The sequence below is a fragment of the Arvicola amphibius genome, chromosome 5 (assembly GCF_903992535.2).
Source record: "Arvicola amphibius chromosome 5, mArvAmp1.2, whole genome shotgun sequence".
NCBI lineage: Eukaryota > Metazoa > Chordata > Mammalia > Rodentia > Cricetidae > Arvicola > Arvicola amphibius.
This window is the reverse complement of record NC_052051.1, coordinates 102,734,475-102,755,196: the sequence shown is the minus strand read 5'-3', so window position 1 is coordinate 102,755,196 and position 20,722 is coordinate 102,734,475. Positions and strand designations below refer to the sequence as shown.

At 44.0% G+C, this 20,722-nt stretch overlaps 1 protein-coding gene across 5 annotated transcripts in view; it reads right to left on the bottom strand.

Moving 5' to 3' along the window:
- The window catches only part of Fhod3 (formin homology 2 domain containing 3), a 412,222-nt gene that overhangs the window by 63,676 nt on the left and 327,824 nt on the right, over window positions 1-20,722 (bottom strand). For 3 of the 5 annotated variants that reach the window (XM_038330720.1, XM_038330721.1, XM_038330723.1), the window contains 3 exons: window positions 10,749-10,880; window positions 7,154-7,204; window positions 568-779 (listed from right to left, as the gene is read on the bottom strand). In XM_038330720.1, coding sequence (XP_038186648.1) covers window positions 568-779; window positions 7,154-7,204; window positions 10,749-10,880 — 395 coding nt within the window. Of the gene's footprint in view, window positions 1-549; window positions 780-7,153; window positions 7,205-10,748; window positions 10,881-20,200; window positions 20,213-20,722 lie in introns of all 5 variants that reach the window. The other 2 variants (XM_038330722.1, XM_038330724.1) reach the window with 2 other exon arrangements.

Below are 20,722 nucleotides of genomic sequence, written 5' to 3'. Positions count from 1 at the left end.
AGGCAGGAAGGCAGCTGTGGTTCAAGGCTGCAGTGAATGATATTGCTAACAAGATTTCTCCAGGGAAAACCTGCCTGTCTACACACACACACACACACACACACACACACACACACACGATACATATCAGCAAATATTATTATTTTTCTTTTTTAGTATTTATCATATATTATCACTATGTTCTAATTTTTTGTTTGCTTTCATTTATTTGATTCCCATAAATTTAAAAATTCTTAGGATAAAAGGATTCCAAAGTTGTCACCTTTCAGGGCAAAGCTACTTACATCCAAATCAAGTACTATAAACGCCTGGTATTTAGGATTGTCAATATCAGTCTAATTTTGTATATTCTTATCTTTTAATGACCACAGGTGGGTGACTTCTATCAATGAGTTTGCTTTCATCTAAGTTGCTCCGGCAACCTCTAGTATGTCAGTGGCAGCACAGGCTGCAGCCACCCTGAAACTCACCTGTCCTGTTATCTTCATGTTAGCTGGCATGCTGGACTCCCGAGGGAGCCTGTTTGGTGGTGATAGTCACATTTCCCACCGCTCTCCCAGCACTCACCTTGTGGGTACTGAAGAGTGGGTGGGGAGGTGGGCACCGTGAGAGTCTCTTGTGAGTCAGCAGATGAAGGACTCTGACTTGCTGGGGAGGATGAAGCAGGGGCTGCTGGCAAGCCCAGGTCCAAGGAGAGGTCAGCTCTGCCCCGGCTCACGCTCCGGCTTCTCAGCTCCTTCTCCTGCGTCTCGGCTGCCAACTGCTCCAAGTATTTGTATCTGAAAGTTAAATTCCAAAGGGTTTCCGTAAAAAGAAAGAGGAGCCCGTGGCTGACGCTTGTTTATGGACGAAACACCTGCAGAGTGAGCTGATTTCCTGATGCATGGAGCAGAGGGCAGGGCTGACTGGAGGGTCAGTCTGCCAAAAGCGCACAGCAAAGCCAAGATGCTAGCGACTAAAACGCCTGCATCACTCATAAGCAAGGAAGGGAGGACAAGTGGCCACATCACACAAAACCGGATCCTGGTTCACTGCTGCAGAGTCTCCATTCCCCTTTCAGGACACACGGACACAAATAATAACAACAACAATAAACTAGCAAATAATGATCCGCCAAAGGCTCTGGCAGTGACAGCTGAGAACTGAACCCCCGTGGAGTTCACAGCTGTGAAGTGGGAGGGTTTCTTGGTGTGGTAGAGAGAAACAGTGCCCCCAAATACCAAAAGGGGGCTGCTTGGACAGACGCCTCTTGGAATTCCTGAACCTGCTTCAACGCTCACAGCAACACAAGTGGAATGCACTTTGTTCTCTCAGCATTGGCCCATGGAAACTTTTTTATATTCTAAAATATTTCTGAGCAGGACTCAGACATCCAATAGCTTGGACCTGACGTCACATACAGTTTATGCATCAAAGTCAGTTTAAAAGAACAAAGATACATCTGTTTTGCATTGCAGACAGGCAGAACCCACTAACTGTTTATTAAGAACAGCTACCAATCATCTTCCTCACAGTGCACTTTATAGATCAGACCAAAATAACTCTGCAATGTGTGCTTCTCCAGATGTCCACACAGAAATCATGCGTGAGTTTGGCCGGGGCAGGTCTCCATCTTCCCCAGTGGGCAGCGTCACTCCATGCCTATGCCTTAGGGCACCTCACAAAAGCCACCTCCAGAGGTCACCAGGGACCCTGGACTTGACACTCCGCATTCACCAGCATGACAAAGGCAGAGAGCATAGTTAAAGTATTTAAAGTAATTTAATGAAGAAGCACGCGACTGCAGCTAGGGGGCAGGGTTTGTGTGTGTTGGTGGGGGGGAGAACGTCAGTTGGTCAAATGTGTACCTTGCACGTATAAAGACCCAAGTTTGATCCTGGGATTCACATATAAAAGCCAGATATGGTGCCCTGTTCTTATAATTTTCATTCTGGGAAATGAGAGACAAGCAGATCTCTGAGGCTTACTGACCAGTCAACCTGGCATACAGGGCAACTCAGGCCACTCAGCGGCACTGTCTTCAAAAGCAACGCAGACAACACCCAAGGAACATTCGATGTTGACCTATGACCTGCCCACAAGCACATATGTGCACACACAGGAGCGTGCACTTCTAGTCTCACCCTTTAGGAGCGTGTGGCCTCCTCTGTCACCTTCACCCCTCTGCTCCCCCACAAAGGCAGACTACCCTTCAGGCTATGCCAGTGTGTACTTCTTCCTCTGCGGAGCCAGCTCGGACCAGCACAGCTGCAAGCAATCTCAGTCTTGCCTCTGAACTCATGTCGGATATGTAGCCCATTCAGCGCGGATGGCATGTTACATTTACTGCCTGGCATATTTAGTCAGCTCTTCCCAAGTGTGCGCCTGTTTTCAACAAGCAGATAATGTGATTTGGGAGGGCAGGGAGCGCAGCCTCTTTGGTTCTTTCTGTCGGTGCCTTCCTGTGTCCACTGATGAGAAGCCGGCAAAGCGTGCACAGAGAAAGCTGCCGAGGAGCCCTGACCTGCAGAGACCCACCTGCAGTCAGAAGGCCGAGGGTGGCACGTGCCCCATCTCACTGGCCAGTGGGTCTGCTTTCCTGAGGAGCAGTGATGGGGTGCACATGCTGACACCCAAAACTTGGGGCAAAGTGCTGCCTCAGAGAGAGAGAGAGAGAGAGAGAGAGAGAGAGAGAGAGAGAGAGAGAAAGAGAGAGGAGACAGAGCTGTCCTACTCTTTCTGCCCTGCTAATAGGGGTAGTCTAGGAGATGTGAACCCCAGAGAAGAAAAGTCAGCGTCCCAGGAATCACATTCTCACACGAAAGGCTTCGAGCCAGGAGGCCAACTCAACCATTAAAAACAAAACGAAACAAAACCAGCGGCTCCCTAAATGGCTACATCTCGTCTCACACATGATCCTACCAACCGGTCCTGGCCTTTTATCTGGTCTATCCATAGTTTTGGTCCTCCACACCATATTCTGTGGGCAGCCTGGTTGGCAGGCAGGGGCTGCCAGCCAGTGGGTTTAGATCAGTTTCTGACAAGAATCCAAAGGGCTGCTCTTCCGAGAGATTGTTAGACATTCACAAAGACTACTCTGGAGCGTGCATAGGTTCATAAAGGCCATCGCCAAAGATGTATGGGAGAGAGGATGAGCCAAAAGACTTAACTAGAACTGTCCCCAAGGAATGAGGATATTTATTTCTAGGGTAACAAGAGAGCAGGGCTGGGGAGAACAGCGCGGGTCAGCACGGGTACAGCTTCAGCTTACACAACGAGACTTATAGTTGTATAATTGTGAGACTATGCCTCACGTTACTGGCCCATACATTTAAATGCCTAAATTGGCACGTATTTGATAGGTGTATGTGGTATACATATACACTCTTTAAAATAACTTTTTAAGCTTTATTTACTTTATGTGTATGAGTGTTTGCCTATATGCACATGCATGTACCACATGTGTTCCTGGTGTCTGGGGAGGTCAGAAGAGGGAAGTCAGATCCCCTGGAACTGTAGTTACAGATGGTTGTGAGTCGCCGTGTGGGTGCTGTGAACCGAACCTGTGCCCTCTGTGAAAGCAACAAGTGCTCTAAAGCACGGAGCCACCTTTGCAGCCCCAGCTCACGCGGCTTTAGTTTGCCCTGTGCCCATGAGGATCGGGAGCATTACTCTCCTGGAAGAGCAGCAGCAATGTTTATCCGCAAGGATTGGAGAGATGAGGGTTGCAAGCTGGTCCACACCAAAGTCACAGCACACAGTGAGGAATGTCATGTGACACACAGGAACTCCAGCATCCCGGGCAGGAAGCTAGACCTACGGCATGACCTTTGCATACACAGTGACTCTTAAAGTCATGCATGCAAGGGCTCGAACACATTGTCTTGCGAGTCACCAGCCCATGAGGTGACTGTCCCTTATGACCACAGGTCTCTAACGCCTTGTGAAGCAACACCAACCATACAACTGACCACAATAAGGCTGCAACCAAAAGCACAACCTGTGATGTAGAACTCAGGCCCATGGCTCAACCGCTCACCTCTGCTTCTCCATCAACCCTGCTCTGCCATGCCTCTCTCTCCTTTGTTTACGCGATCATCTTTTCATTTGTCTATTGAACGTTTATTCAATGTGTCTGTTATGTGCTCAGGATTGTAGTAGGTATTAAGGAATTAATAACAAACAAGAAAAATATCCCACCCTCCTGCAGCTCACAGTACACTGAGAGAGGTAAATAAACATTTGGAATGAGCTCTGGCACCCAGAAGGTACACCAGGGCAGGACTAGACCAGAATTTTTGCTCTGTCTCACTGAGCCACACACCCCCCCGTATGAGCCAGTCCTACTCACTACGTCGTTCCCTACTGTCCTCCTACCCAGGTCTCCCTCCCATTGAGTTCAAGCCCTCCAATATCTCTGGGCCTCCAGCGCTGCGCAGTGTCCTTTCTCGTGGTTCCTGGACCATCATTGCCATGCATGCACCCCCAATCTTCCGTTCTCCTTTTTTCCTGGGACCCCCTCCCCTTGTTTCCTCAGATGAGTCAAACCAAAACAAGAAAAAGGGCTGGCTCAGACTATGGGGATCTGCCTGGCTCTGTTTACTGAACCCCGTGTAAACTAAGAGGTAGGATGTGGGGGAGGGCTACAGTACAGCCATAGAGAGCCCACTCTTGCACCTGCTGAGGTGACCACCTGCTGTGTAGAGGGGCATTCTGGGAGAAGAGAAGAGGAGATCAAGGGCAGAGCAGGAGTGGGAGAGGTGAGTGACAAGCTGGCGCAGACTGGGGGGGGGGGTGGTCACTGGTAGTGGCACTAGGATTTATCACTACTGCTTGTACTGGCTTTTAGGCAACCTATTCTTTTTGGATGGATACCTTGCTCAGCCTAGGTATAGTAGGGAGGGCCTATTGGACCTTCCTCAAAGCAATGTGCCTTACTCTCTCTGAGGAATGGATGGGGGGTGGGTGGGGGTTAAGTGGAGGGAATGGGAGGAGGGGAGGAAGTGGGAACTGGGAACTGGGATTGGTATATAAAATGAAAAAATCTTAAATAAATAAATAAATAAATAAATAGCGAATATGCCAGGAATAAACAAAAGCCTGAATGGGGAATAGCCAGAGAGCTCTGTGAAGTCGGCCTGAGCCCAGTTCTGACCTTGACTCTTGACTACACACTGGAAATTCCCTGTAGGAGCCACAGAGCCTTGCTTGTGTGGACATAGCTTGAGATTCCCAGAAGAAGCCACCAAGCCTTCCTTGCCTGTGTGGATATAACCTGACAGTTTATCTGTCAGAAGCTCAAAAGTACAGACTCTCTCCAAGAAAAACTAAACATAAAAAAATTCAAAATTCCCTAACCCCAGGCAAAAACTCAAGAGTCCTTCAGTAAGGGTATGTCTCCTCTTTCTCTGAAGCTCAGCAGACAAAGAGAAGTTTCTTGCTTTGTCTCCAGCACCTTTCGCTCTGGCTTTACTGGCCACCACTGGTGATTAGGATGACAGTAATCTAATAGAATGTAGGAAATAAACCAATGTTTTATTCATGAGGCTGACTTAAGCATCTAATTTTTTAATTGAGCACAGACAGTCTCCGCTGTTGCCTGACTCAGACAGTCTTGATCTATTTAGCTGATGGTGTCTAAAACATTAGCGCAGTTCCACATCACATTGGCACAGCTCAGAAATGGTGAGACTCCCGCTAGGCTCCAGTACAAAAGGCATAAACAGAGCCTAGCACTCTCCACATACTATATCGCCATCTGGTGACAGAGTTAGTAACTGCAGGCTGTAGGGAGCAAGGGGTAAAAACTGGCCTGTGGACTTCCATGGCCACACTTAATATGTGAACTTGACCATTTCAAACGGAGTTAAATTAATGAACTGAGGCTTGGGAGATGATTCAGCAGTGAAGAGAACTGGCTGATCTTCCAAAAGACCAATATTCTATCCTCAAACCCTACGTGGCAGCTCACAATAGTTTGTAACTATAGTCTCAGGGGACCTGACGTCCTTTTCTAGCCTCCAAGGGCACCAGGCATGCATATGGTGCACAGATATTCATGCAGCCAAAACATCCATACACATAAAAAATAAATGGACTAAGTCTGCAGCCTGAAGATTTTAAATAAAGCTGCTAGGTTGTTAAGTCATTTGTTTATTTTTAAAACTACATTGTCTTCTCTCTCCTCTCCTCTCCCCTCCTCCTCTTCCTCTTCCTCCTCTATCTCTCTCTCTCTCTCTCTCTCTCTCTCTCTCTCTCTCTCTCTCTCTCTCTCATGCATTAAATGCATATGTATATGGGGGTGGTCAAAGGAAAGCTTGCAGAGTCAGAAGTTGGTTCTCTCCATCATATGTGTCGCAGAAATCAAACTCAGTTTGCCAGGCTTGGCAGCGAGTGCCATTACCCTCTGAGCCCTCCTGCAGGGTGTCATTTATTCATTCATTCTATACTTTATTCCTCAGTGCCCAGTGTGAGTACCAAATACTTCAGGGGCTGTTTGAGAATGGTTCCTTCCATGTAGGACAGAGAGCATTTCAGGAGAAAGGGAAGTGATCAGTTATAAAATTCAACGGTCTTCTGCACAGTGGGGACAATATCTGGCATGGCACGTGTGCTCAATTATTAAATGAATATGGACCAACTGACCTTGTTGTAGCAAGAATGCCTAAGCCAGGCTCAGGGGTGCTGGTGTGATTAATGGAGGCATCATGGTGTTTGGTCAGTTGTGGATTACTTATGGAATGACAGTCCTTGAGCAGTTAGTGCCTAGTTTGGCACTGCCATCTTTGTTTGCTAGTGCTCACGAAGATATTCAGACAAGGACAAAAGTCATCCAGCGATGGAGTTTTCAGAACACATCTCCATTATTGTAACACATGACTGCAGTGATCATATGTCAAGATGGAGATGAAATATGCTCATTTTGAGAAGGGTTTTAGAGCAAAAAATTTTGCCATGATGGCCGCTCTAGGCCTTTTTCCATCTCTGACTTCTGTCAGCTGCCGCATCTACCACAAATCCAGTTTTTTCAGCATATAAAGTGAGGAGGGCAGGTGTTTGCAAGTACCAGCCATGCAATAAGATGAGGTTAATGCATCTCAGAGGGTTCTGCATGCTTGGTTAACAGTGCAAAGTCACGTGACACCTCACTACACACTGAAGAAAACGTACGCACCTTTCTTCTCTTGCTTGTCTTTGCTCCTCTCTTTTGTCTAGATATTCTCGGCTAGCGGAAATGTTCAGAACAAAGGAAAAGAGGAGAAAATAGACTTAGATGTTCATAAGATTAAGAAGCAATTACTAAAATGAAAATAACTGTATAAGTCTAGAGGCTACTTCAAACATGCTAAACACAATGGAATTTCTTTTCAACAAAATGGCAAAGAAGTCAGAAGAGCAGGAAAACAGGCTCACTCAGGGACTACCCAGCGCTCAGTTCTCACCCAAGGCCACCAGAAGGTCTGACTTGGTGATTTCGCCTTTATTTACACCCATGATATGTCCAATATTGTTCAATTTTAATGTTTCATGTTTCTGGTCTTACTGGTGAGGTTCCAGCTTGAATCTAAGTTTAGGACTAGCTGGCCGCTTGCCTTTCAGCAGACTGTTTTCCTGGAGAGTCTGTTCAGCATGGTCGTCTACACTGGACATAAGGACACAACATCAGAAAGACGAAAGGGGGTGTAGACTGGGGAGAATGCAGCAAGGATCAGATGTGCTGTGCAGAAACAGCCAAGTTCATTGCCTTCCGAGCTAGAAACACAGTATCTTCCAACCCAGAACTTAAAGCTGCATCACTAAAGAAATCACTAAAGCCAGAGGGTGACTTTGAGGTGTGCAGAGGTTCCAAGGCACGTGAACACTTCGCTCAGCAACTGAGAGGTGGGTGGGGCTGCCGAGCAAGCATCAGCCCTGGGGAGCGGAGGCTCTCAGCTTCCTGTGCTTCCCTCTTGACTTCCCCTTTCCACTCACAGTCTCAAATGTGGAGTCATGGTCACTGTAACTGTCACCCGCAGAGAGGTGACTAGCGTTCTTCCTGGAAAGGGGGTCACTTGACCTGGTTCTCTCTGCACTCTTAAATGACAAGTGATAATCACGTGAACACCAGAGCAAAGGGTGACTGGTGGTAAACCATCTCTGAAGACGGGATGTCGGGGCCAGTCCCCCGTCTGCATGAATGTAGATGTGTGTACAACATGGGTTTGAATGTTATATGTTCTCAGCCCCTCTTCCTGCTTTACTGGGATCCAGTGACACAAAGGATAGGGATTCAGGTGTTACTCCAAGGGTTTCTAAGATTTCTTTCTCACACTTTGTTTCCAAACTGACCTTTCTCCCTCATTTCAATTCTGCTGCCTGGCTCATCCAATGAATTCCTTATTTGTCCCATGTCTCCGTTATTTCAGTGTGTTTCTAGCTGGCTATTCTTCGGATCTTCACAAGGCCTTGTCTTTTCAGATATTTCAAGCATACTTCTCTTAGTCTTTTATTTTAAGTCTTACTTGTAAAAGGCCTTACTCTACCATTCCACTGTAATATAATGGGAACGAATTCTAATATAGTTTGTCATATAGATCAATTATTTCCAAGAATAGCTTGTGGCAGAGATGAGCACATCCACAATAGCTCCTTTAAAACCTGCCTGATAACGACGCCATCCGAGTCCCTTCTGTAGTTATCAGCTTTTCATTCCTTCTTCTTCGTTTAAATTTCCCTAGCTGTTTGTGACAGACTGTTTTGCATTGCATCTGTACATCTTCAACCTACAGCAAGATCCTGAGGACTAAAAATGATACTCATTCTCATTTTGTTTTTGCAGCTAATCAAACAGATTGGGTTTCCCTGTGAGTTCTGAAGCAGCTTCTGATGTTGGTTCCAGTGTTAGCTCAGGTCTCAGGTGTTTCTACTGTGTCATATCAGGGCCCTGTGTGCCACCCAACAACCATTATGGGACCTGGGTGGTAGTCCTCTCTCTATATAGTCCTCAGAGCTGGGCTTGCTATTTATGCTAGGATATTTATGTTCAAGTCAGAGATGGGTGGGTTGTGGCTCAGGAAGTTCCTTGTTCTTGTATTCCTTGTCTCTGTCTTTCTGTCTCTGCATGTATGTGTCTGTTCCTCTGTCTCTTTCTCTATTGTGTGTATGTGTGCATGAAAATCAGAGAACAACTTTGGGTTATTCCTTAGAAGTCACTATGCACTTTGTGTGTGTGTGTGTGTGTGTGTGTGTGTTGTGTTGTGTGAAGGTCAGAGAACAATCTTGGGTTATTCCCTGAAAATCACTCTACACCTTATTTGGTTTTGTGTGTGTAAGGGATTTTCAATAAGACTTTTGATGTATAACTTAATCCCTCAATTTTCCACATATTTTGAGGCAAATTCCCAGCTGCTAATTGGTGGTAAAATATGGGATTTCTCAGAGATCCATAAATCAAGAAGCATTTAACTTATCCCAGGGGTTTTAAAAACTGGATCTTATAAACAACTTCTGGAACTGCCTCAGAAGGGGTGCAGACAGGTTGGCATTCCCATGCATCATTTGGTGGAATTCTGGCAGAAGATGATGTTGGTTAACTTCATGCCACCTACTCATCCTCTCCCACCAAAGCCAGGCTCATCCTTCCAACAAGAGACTCTGGGTGTCTCTGCACGAACTAGGAAGTGGCCACTACATAGCTTTACAATTCTCATCATATTTGGATCATTTCTACAATGACACATGTTCTTGGCCTCTGGGGAAAGCCAGAAGTCACTGAATCTCTAAATTCTCACTGATCATGCCTTATGTCCTCTAATGATGGAACTAGCATCATCAATGGGAGACGTTGCCAACGAAACTAAACTGATGAGATGGGAAGCAGAGATGGGGAGACACAGGAAGAGAGGGGAACATGTTGATGCTTTGGGAGGGATAATGAGGAGGAGAAGAAGGCGTAAGGTACAGGAGTGTGGTGGAGAAAGATAGGGAAGGAGGGATGGAAAAACAGACAGAAAGAAGGCAGGGAGGAAACGTAAGGAGGGAATTGGGGTTGTGCGCTCTGCAAAGTGCAGCACGTGCAGCCCAGGAGGGGAGAGGGAAGAGCTGAACCCAGAGAAGAGCTGAGAGGTGAACTGCTAAAGGGGGGAGCAGAGGGACACTGGCTTCAATGGGAACAGAGAGGCTAAGACATGGAACCTTCAATGGGCCATGCCCAGGGAGACATCCATGGAGGGGCACAAAGAACATGGCATAGGTTGGGAGTAACTGGTACAAAAATTCCTCCCCAGGAAAAAGCAAAACATATTATATAAGATAAACGGTATTATTATTGTATTATATATGTTGTACTTTGTAATTATTGTAATATTTTATATATATAATACATCCACATATAAGAATATATGGTTACTACTGGGAGCAAAGAACAAACCAAAGAGTTGGAAATAAAGATTTTCTTTCTACACCTAACAGAATATGCATAAAACATGAGGACCTTCAGGGAGAAACGGCAAATTACATTGAGGCAATTAGGTTCTGTGTCCTGGGTCAAGCTCCTTTAACGGCTGGTGACCAAGGCTGCACGGCATTCTAATTGTATTTGGCTGTCTGTGCTTCCTGCCACATGGCTAGAAGAAGCCAGAACACACCACACCCAGGCAGTCTGCTGCAGGTGAATCTTTCTCCGCTTCAAGACATAGACAGAATTGGGAACAAATGTGTCACTTCCCAACCCACTTAGGACACCTGTCAGTCTTAAGTCTGAAAACACAGAAGTGTCTAGAATCCCTTACTTGAATCTGTTTCGCTCTTCCCGCTCTATCCTCTGCAGCCTCTCTTCTCTCTCCTGTCGCCTCCGCTCTCTCTCTGCTGCCAGCGACTCCTGGTGCTGCCTAAAGGAGGATGTGAGAAGACTACTTGACGACCTGAAAACACAGCACATTATGTTTTAGTTGCTTTCGTTGTGGGTGAAATCATGGAGCGGGCCCTGGGGAGACGATTCAGTGGTTAAATCTTTTGTCCCATGGAGGTGAGGACCAGAGCTCAAATGCCTAGAATCCATGTAAGTGATGAATTATTAGTATGGTAGACTGCCTGGAAATTCCAGACTGGGATGGTAGAGACAGGGGGTCCCCAGAGCAAGCTGGCTAGCAAGTTGGCCATAGCAGAAAGCTTTGGCTTTGAGATCCCCTGCCTCAATGAGTAAAGGTAGAGAAGCCATAGGGGATGATTCCAACATCAGCTTAGGACTTCTACCAACATGCATGCACATATGTATATGTACTTCCCCAACATACACGATATATGTAGGAAAATAAGTATGTCCATATATGTATACTACACACAGAAAAGACATGAGAGAGGCTTAAGAAGTGAATCCAATTAAGGAATTATTTTCAGTTTTAAGAATCATCCAAGGATACTCTGTATGTCAAAGGCCAGCTCTTATTATTAGTCGGAGTTCAGGTAAAAGCTAGACCATTCTCAACTGAGTGGAGGCCACAATGTGGGGGTGGGGAGCTAGTATGGGAATCACAGGAAATGTCAAGGAACAGAGTGGGTGAGAGATGAGAAAACTGGAAACTCAGCAAAAATGTAAAGAGGGGATGAGCTGGGGAGTCAGCTGGGTCTCTGGGGAATAAAATACACCATGAACAGCTATTGCTTCTGCTTGTCAACAAAGTTTTCCGAATATAAGATCATGCAGCTTTGAAATATACTGTCTCTTTCTCCAAGGATGTAGAGGGGGAAAAACATACATAAGTTCAGAGACAATATATTTGCACAGTTGGGGACATGAGCTCCTTAGTGCTGAGAAAGATGGGGTCCCATGTCACACACATCCAAGTCATCTTCACTGGTAAATGTGAGTTACGAAATTGAGTTACGGAGACAGGGGGTTGTAACTCATTATCTTTATAACCAAGTTCTGTACCCCAGGCTCACAGGGAAGGTCTTAATGAGCCCTGGACACATAGGCATAGAGAGAATTTATTTAGTTTTCACCCTAGGAAGTCTATACTATGCTGTATAGAGTCTATATTTTCTGAGTTGCTGTAATTTTGCAATTTTATTTTTAAAATGCTATATGCAGGTAAACATAATGCACAAACAGTGTAAAGGGATTCCTTTAATCTCTTGCATGATGATTGATATTAAGGATATTTATATAACATTATATAATAAATTTATATAATATATCAATCTGATGCCCCACAATAGAGAAAATATGCTCTTTTCACACACAAAGATTTAAAACCTGTCACTGAATCACTAAGAACATGAACAGATAGATGACCAGTACCTATGTCATATGACAGTGTCATGTGATTATAATGCAGTTAAATTGAAAATAAACAGTAAGAAGATAAACCTGAAATAAAATCCTCATTAACTGTAAAATTTAACACACTTCTAAATTTTGCCTTCATATACAAATATATAAAATCAGGTCAAGAATCTGATTCTCTTAAGCTAATCCATATCTAAATCACCACCTCAAATGGGATTTTTCAGGGAACTTTACAAATGAGTCTAAAATCTTTGCAGAGGGTCTGAGACTATTGTTCTTACTATTATTGCTTTATTAATTTGAATAAAAATAAAGCAGAGCTTTGTCTCATGAAATGCCAAAATCCATTCACCAACCACAGCAGCCAGGTGTGAATGTGATCTTGATTCATAAGTGAAATGGACAAATGGAACAACTGCCTAGCACACAGACTCACACAAACACTCCTAGTTCATACACACACGTCAACACACCTCAGCGGATCATTTCCTCATACCAGACACTGGGAAAACATTCTAAATAGTTAAGCCAAAAATGAACTGTATATGAAATCAACCTATGCTATATGTAGAGTGCTACAAAACATGCCTTCCTCTTGTAGTAGAAGCTGTGTGACCACACCATTCCTCCCAGGGACACAGCATCTGACCACTCATGCTTTGGTCTTTGCAGGAGTCCTCTGAGCTGAGGTAAATGCTGCCCTCACCATCTGGGCTACTGTCACTCACATTCCTGCTTGTCTGGGTGATGCTGTTTTCCTGAGCTTCACGCTTACTGAAGATCCCTGGAACGTTCCTCCTGAACTTTGCACGACCGCCAGGGAAACAGAAATCTCCCGCATGTTAATTAGCAATAAGGGGTTATCTTCCTCTATCCTCTTTCTGATATTTGACCTCAGGTATTTGATTTTTGTTTGAGAGGAAAGAGAAACTTGAAGGATATTATTTTTCTCATTGGAATTGAACATTATTTCAACTACACTAATGTCAGCAATAAAGGATTGGTTCCAGAAAGAAATGAAATGATAGACTTGAGAGTGGGAAAATTTTTCTTAGGTTTGGAAATGAGCAGGTCCTTTAGCTCCACGCTGTGGAATTAGTCAGTCCTTCTTTTTCTAAGATGTCCCTGCTTTCCCAGTAGAAAAGCATTCTGCCCAACAAGCCGAGACAGCCAGTTCGATCATGACTTGAGTGGTTTGGGATGCCTCTTAGCTCTTAGTGAACAGACTGAGGCCTGGGCTGGGTGAACACAACACAGATGATCTGACCTGAAGTGGAGATGGAGGGCTCTCTGTCATCAGTGATCTTTCCCTTTGGATGATGAATTGGCACCTTGTTGATCTAAGAATCTGCAGACAGACTAAACATGAGATTGGAAGTCTTTCTAAAGACAAAGCTGAGGCAAACGGGAGAGAGGAATGCTAGCTTCAGTTTTTAAAACAGTTGAGAATCATTCAAGACAGTCCCAGTCTGCCAGCTAGCCTGCAGCTGCTGGGCCAAGCGATGGCTCTAAGCTCAGGAGCCAGCAGCTCAGTCTTGTTTGTTCACTGCACAGTGAATTCGAATGGACACACAGCATCTTCCAGAGACAGATCAATTGGCACAGCTTCTCCTCGCATAGCAGTGCTCAGCAGGGGACGCAGCACAGCTGGCAAAGTGACTTCCTTGCAGGAACGAGGACCTAAGTTCAAACCCAGAACCCACATCAAAAACCAAAACAAGCCAGGCATGGTAGCATATTCTTGAAACGCAAGACCTCAGAAAAAAGAGAGAAGGAAATATCTGGGGCTCTGGCCAGTCAGCCCACTCAACTTGGCAAGCTCTAGGCCAATGAGAGACCCTGTTTCAAAAGACAAAATGGACAGCTTCTGAGGCGTAACATTCAGGGCCGCCTTCTGCTTCCTACACATACACTCACACATAAGCACCTACACACCTACAGGCTCACAGCTGACTCCCCCACCCTTGAATCCAGGCTGACCACATGGCTTATTTTGGTCAATGCAGCAACAGAACTATAAGAACTATGTCAAAAAGTCCTGGATGCTTCCACACACAGGCTCACCCCTCTGCTTCCCTTGGGGGTCCCTCAAGCGCCACAGTGCCAGAAGGTTTGAGGGAGGTGGCTCCACCATCAGGTTTCTGCTGTGGTCTTTGCTACATTTAGATAACCAGCAAGCCCAATGTGGCCAGCTGATCGCCAACACCTGAGTAAGGCAAGTTGGAACCAGATTATCTGTCAGAACGAGCATGGCCAACATTACCAAGGAAGGAAACCAAGAGGTACCACACAGTTGCTGTTTGAACAACTAACTTTAGATGTCACTTATATGTCTAGAGCTGACCCAAACAGAATGGGCCAAAAGAAGATTTTTCTCGATTTCTGATCAGAAAATTCTGGCAATTCGTTTTTGCAATCTCCAATAAAATCTAAATGTAAGAACAATAAAATTCACTTCATAATCCTACCTACTCGGTAAACTCATCCATCACCACATCCAACAGTCTCCTGCCAAGCAAGCCATTCAAGACAGAGATTCAAGTCCTAAGAGGTGTCATGGCTCAGTCATGGAAAGATATTGTGTTGAGGACAGCTGAGGCTAACAGAGCTAAAAGTGCAAGACCTCAGAAAGGTGTATTACACAACAAACCCAAGAATAAAGGAATATTGGGATCCCAACAAGGCAAGATTTGTTATATTCTGATTAAAAATACCAATGCAGGAAGAGAAAGGACACACGCACAAAGTCACGTGAATAGTCCTTGAAACTAAAGCTTATAGACCCAAGGAAGCACACACAATAGGTGTGAGAGCCCAGTCAAAAGAGTAAACTGGTGCTGCAGAAAACTAATTAGTGAACTTGAACAAACAATGACATCAATAAAGCAACACACTGAAATCCCAAGGAAAAGAAGAATCCACAAAACACCAATAATGCTTGGGAAACCACTCAACATGTAACTGGAGTGATCATAAGAAAGGAGAGATTAAAATTTTTTTTTAGAGAAATAGACACTGAAAAGTTTCCCAAATATTGAGAACTATAAACCACTATGCATAGGAATTTCACTAACCCCTACACACAAGAAATATCAAGAAGACCATAGCAATTCATAGCAAATTCAAATTGAAAAAAAATCAATGAAAAAAAAGATAATCTTAAGAGCAATCACAGAAAACAGATGCACTGCACAAAGAGCGACAGTAAACATGGCGAATTATTGCCAAAATGGATGGGAAAGAGATGAAACGCAAACAGAGAACTTGATCAATAATTCTTTTGGGGTGCACGGAGGACAGTCATACTTTATTTAAACTAGAAAATGTATTCTGTTTAAATCGCACCAAGAATTATCTAGTTTACATGGGTTTGTAGAAGTAGCAAATTCCTTAGACTATGGAAACACAAGTTGAAATAGCTATCTGGAAATACATGCAATACAGTAAAAAGAAACCCCCCCTTCCTCAGGAACTCTTTGTTCCAAATGTGCAGTTCTGAATACATCCTGAGGAAGTTAAAGGAGTTTGTAAAGGTCAAACACATTATTCTTTTCATAGCGGAACTCACAGAAGCCAGAGCCGCCACTGCAGCATCTAACAGCCTGCAGATTTACGCAGTGTTTCTGTTATTGTTTATAAAAATGTAAATATTTTGTAATTGACATTTTAAGTTGCCCTTTGGACTAATGTATTTTTCTATACAGAGCTATACAACTATAAAACTGAATGTTTTATTTCTTCCTTTATTAGGCATTTCAGTCATTTTATTATATATATATTTAGATTGAATATGTTTTAGACATGGAAATGGCTAGCAATTTTTGGTATTTAATATGCCATGGATTTCTATAAATGCTTCTAAGACAAGGTAAGGGGAGATGACATGATATATTTCACTGCCCTTTTAATCAAGCCTCTTGGTTACCAACTCGCATTAGTTAAAATTGGAGAGATGTTCAGCCAATATTATCCTAAATGGAGAAAAACTCAAAGCAATCTTATTAAAATCAGGAATGAGGCAGAGCTGTTCACTACCTCAACTCCTTTTCCAAAACAGTTCTGGAAACACTAACTGGAGAAATAAGGCAAGAGAAGGAAATGAAAGAGACACAAAAAGAATAGACAAAGTCAAATTATCCTTATTTGCAGATGATATTATATAAAAATTTACATAATATACAGAAAACTTTTAGAAACATTCAACAGTTTCAGCAAGGGAGCAGGGTACAAAATCAACTTTAGAAATCAGTAGTCTTCTGTACAACAACAAACACACTAAGAAAGAGATCATGGAAGCACTCCTATTTACAGTAGCACCAAAGACAATCAATTGTCTTGAAATAAACCTAACCAAGGAGATGAAAGATCTCTATAATAAAAACTCCAAACATTTGAAGAAAGAGTGTTGTGGAATAATCTTTTTCTATACAATGAATATGTATCTTTGCAAAAGTACCTTCTCATCAGTTTAATTAAAAACTAACAGTCATTAGCTAGGCAGGAGGTATAGGAGGGACAGTCAGACACAGAGAACTCTGGGAAGAAGAAATGTGAGGTTGCCAGGAGACACAGGGAGAGCAAGACAGGTCAGAAGACAGATAAAGCCTTGAGTCATGTGGCAATACATAGATTGATAAAAATGTGTTAAATTATAAAAGTGATTTAGTAATAAGCCTAAGCTATGGTTAAGCTTTTACAATTAATAACAATTCTCTGTGTCACTCATTTGGGAGTTTACAAGCGGGACAGAAAATTCTGCCTACAAAAGAGATAGACACTAGAAAATGGAAAGGCATCCCTGTTCATGGATTGGTAGAAATAATATTGTGAAATTGACCATTCTACCAAAAGCAATTTATAGAATCATGACAATGACCAACATGGCAAGATTTGGATAAAGATACAATAAGTGGCATTCATATCATTAGTGGCAATCAACAGCTGTCTAATTGGACTTGAGGCCCATTCAACAGGAGGAAAGTCACACCGGGTACTAGAAATCTAGCAGCTTCCTATGGCTAGGAAGGTCAGGGACCTTAAAAAAGAATCTACTATTACCACTCTGCTAGACAAGCATAATCCCATCCTACATCCTAAATATTCTCCTTATATCCACAGATGATATAGTTACCTTCTCTTATCAAAGAAGTCTGACAAATGGAGACCATCACAGAAAACTAAAACTGTACACAAAGCAGAGAGCAAAGGATTGCTGATAGCCCAGCCTGATTGGACACATGTACATCACAGTTCCTGCATCTGTGGCTCAGGGAGCATCTTCAAAATGGGGATGGAAATGCTGTAAGCACAAGAACACTGGGAAGTTGGCTGTGAACTAATCTCTCCCAGAAATGGCCACATAAATAAGATGGGAACAATGGCATTATCAATAGACACATAAACACGGAAAGAGGAAAGCTTGGGGACCCCATCCCAGACAAAGAACTAGAGGCAGCTAATAACTACTGTGAGAAGTAGAATTAGCCTTTCCCAGGGATGAACCCCCTTACTGGTTGCCAAAGGCAACCAGCCTTGGAACTATAATATAGAAAAAAATGAACCCCACAGATTGTATTTATATGTAATTGTAAATGTAATACATACATATATATATATATATATGTTACATACATGTATGCAATGATAATCAAAAGAAAAAGAGGCTATCAATGTGAGAGTTGAGGAGAGGGATGGGGGAGTGGTTCAAGTGAGGATTGCTGGGATTGCTGGGAGGGATTGTAGAGAGAAGGGAATGGGAAAGAGATAATATTCTATTTCACTTTAAAAACTTTAAAAATTTTAAAAGGAAATGTTTTGAGCTTGATAAAACATATAAGCCTCTAGCCAGAAAGATAATGAAAAAGGACATAGAACAACAGTACCAAGCACAGAGATGACATCACCACAACACATACAGATATTGAAGGAACAAGAGGCAACTATAGATAAGTGTGGGTAATTAACTTGATCAACTAAAAGCCCCTGAAAGAAAAAAAGGAAAGGAGAACCTTAACTGTTCATACTGGAGGAGCATCTGTTGAAGAAATGAAACGTATGGTTACAAGCTTTCCAAGAAGAAAAGTCCGGTTGTCTTCATGGGCAAATTCTACAGACTATTTAGGGAAGGGTTGTACTGGGACTCCGAAGAGTACTCTAGAGAGCTGAAGAAACCCATTTCATGACACGTTATGAATCTGGAATTACAGCAGTGTGCAGTCACTTCAGAAATAGTTGAGCGATTTCTTACAAAGCTAGGCATGCTCTACTATCTGGTTCAGTTATTCCACTATTTGTCATTTACCCAAGAGAAACAAAAGCATGCCCAGACCCACTGTCAAAATCACTAACAACCAAATGTCTATCAACAGTTAAGTCAACAGGTCATGATGAAATACTACACAGCCATGAAAAGGGAAGGTATTAGTCAAATGAATGACTGTCAAGACAATTCTGCTAAATATAAGCAGCCAATCCCCCAGGAAAATATAACATCATGTTAACAGAAACCTCATTTAAACATGCAACTGAATCTATAATTATGGTGGTTGCTTAGGGCTTGGGAAAGACACCAATAACTACAAAGAGGCATGAGAGAGTATTACTGAAGGTGATAGATGTGCCCACGTGCACATTACCTTGGTGGTGCGAATCGCTTTGCTGGGACACAGATGACAGAATTCCTATGGAATTTTTATTTGTCAATTTTATTGTGAAAACGGTTGGGAAAAATATCCTTTGATTGGTTCAAGTGAAATGAGATCTTATTGGTAAAACAAGCAAATGTTTCCCCCATAAAAATGTAATCTCTAATTAAATATTAACAAAAAGCCAAGTCAAGTCTTCACTGCGTCTGATATTTCAAATTACCACTTAATTCACAAGGGGAAAATGCAATTTTCCATGAAGATTTATATGATCACAAAACAGTAGAATGAGGATAATTACGCTGAGCAGTGGGATGGCTCCCCCCACCTGGCTGAGAAACTGAGTGTCACATGACCTGGGAAATAAGGAAGGAAGTGGCAAGGGCAATAACTTCTGCACAAGACTGTCCTAGCTCACAGTTGGGGCACTGTGCTCTCCAGCGCCCCAGTTCAGGTGGCGCATCATGAAAAGATCAAGTGGCAGGCCCACACTGCTCACTTCACACAGCCAGGAAGAGAGAAGGGAAGGAGACGGGATCCACAATCCTTCTAGAGGACATGTCCCCAATGACCTTAAGGTCTTTCTCTAGGCTCCACCTCCTAAGGGCCCAACTCCCTCTCAGGAGCACCAAGCCATTAACACTTGATCCTTTGGTGGACACTCAGCAACCAAACTAGAGTACCCTAGATCAGGAAATGTAAACACATTTCACATCTGGGCTACAGCCAGGAAAATGGTGAGGAAACAAGTCCCCGAGCTAATGCCAAGAACATGCTGCTGCCCTCCACTGTCACCACCGCAGCGACCCCGAGGACACCCGCTGTCCAGAAGGCTGCACACTGCAGGCTGCTGCTGCCTCCTGCTCTTCCTCAGCAGGCTACACACTTGGTTTCCCTGCAGTTCTGCGCTTCCAGGCCCTGTGAATCAGAGGATTCACGCAGCGAGCTATGGAGATTGGTCCCCCAGGGAGTCTCAGGTTACCTGACTGGCTCATGAGAAGGCACAGGGCCATTCCTTCAGGCCCTGCTGTCCTCGGGCTTCAGCCATCTGCTGGCTGCTGTTGCTGGCCCTGACCTTAGCACTGAGCAAGTCTTGCCCATTTTCTCCTCCCCTCTGACTTTCCAGCCTTCTGTCCAAGACCCTGAGTTCTCCAGCACAAAAGGAGGCCAGTCCTCTTTTGTCATGGTTCCAGGTCCCCCTTGCACAGACTCCACCATCTGGCAGCTTCCAGAAGCACTGACTGCCACCAGCTGTCTGACAGACTGATGTCCACCCTGCCCATCTCTGTCTCCCACTTGGGGTCAGTACTCCCTCTGTACTCTGTCTCTGAACACCAGATTCACTCCATGCCATCCCCCAGTCTCTCATTCTGTCCAGCTCTTCAAGATCACGGTTTAAAGAAAGGTATAGACTCATCCCATCTCCTCAGCTCCTCTTGACTGTCTGCCCCTTGCCTCCAACCCTCACCAGGTAAATCATGAAAATTATAATTTATCTTACGTTGGCAGCTAGCTCAGTTTCACATATTCCATGAAAGAAGGCTCTCCCTACTTGCATGGCCTATTCTCCCCCATATCTCTCTGTCTCTCTCTCTCTGTCTCTCTGTCTCTCTCTCTCTCTCTCTCTCTCTCTCTCTCTCTCTCTCTCTCTCTCTCTCTCTCTCTCTCTCTCTCTCTCTGTGTGTATGTGTGTATTCAAAGTACTGGCACTGAACCTAGGGCCTCGTGCAGGTGAGGACAGCCCTCTACCACTAAGCTACAGCCCCAATCCTAGATGTCCCATCTTTTCCTAGCTCCTCTATGAAGGCTCATTTTCTTCGTGGTAGTTATG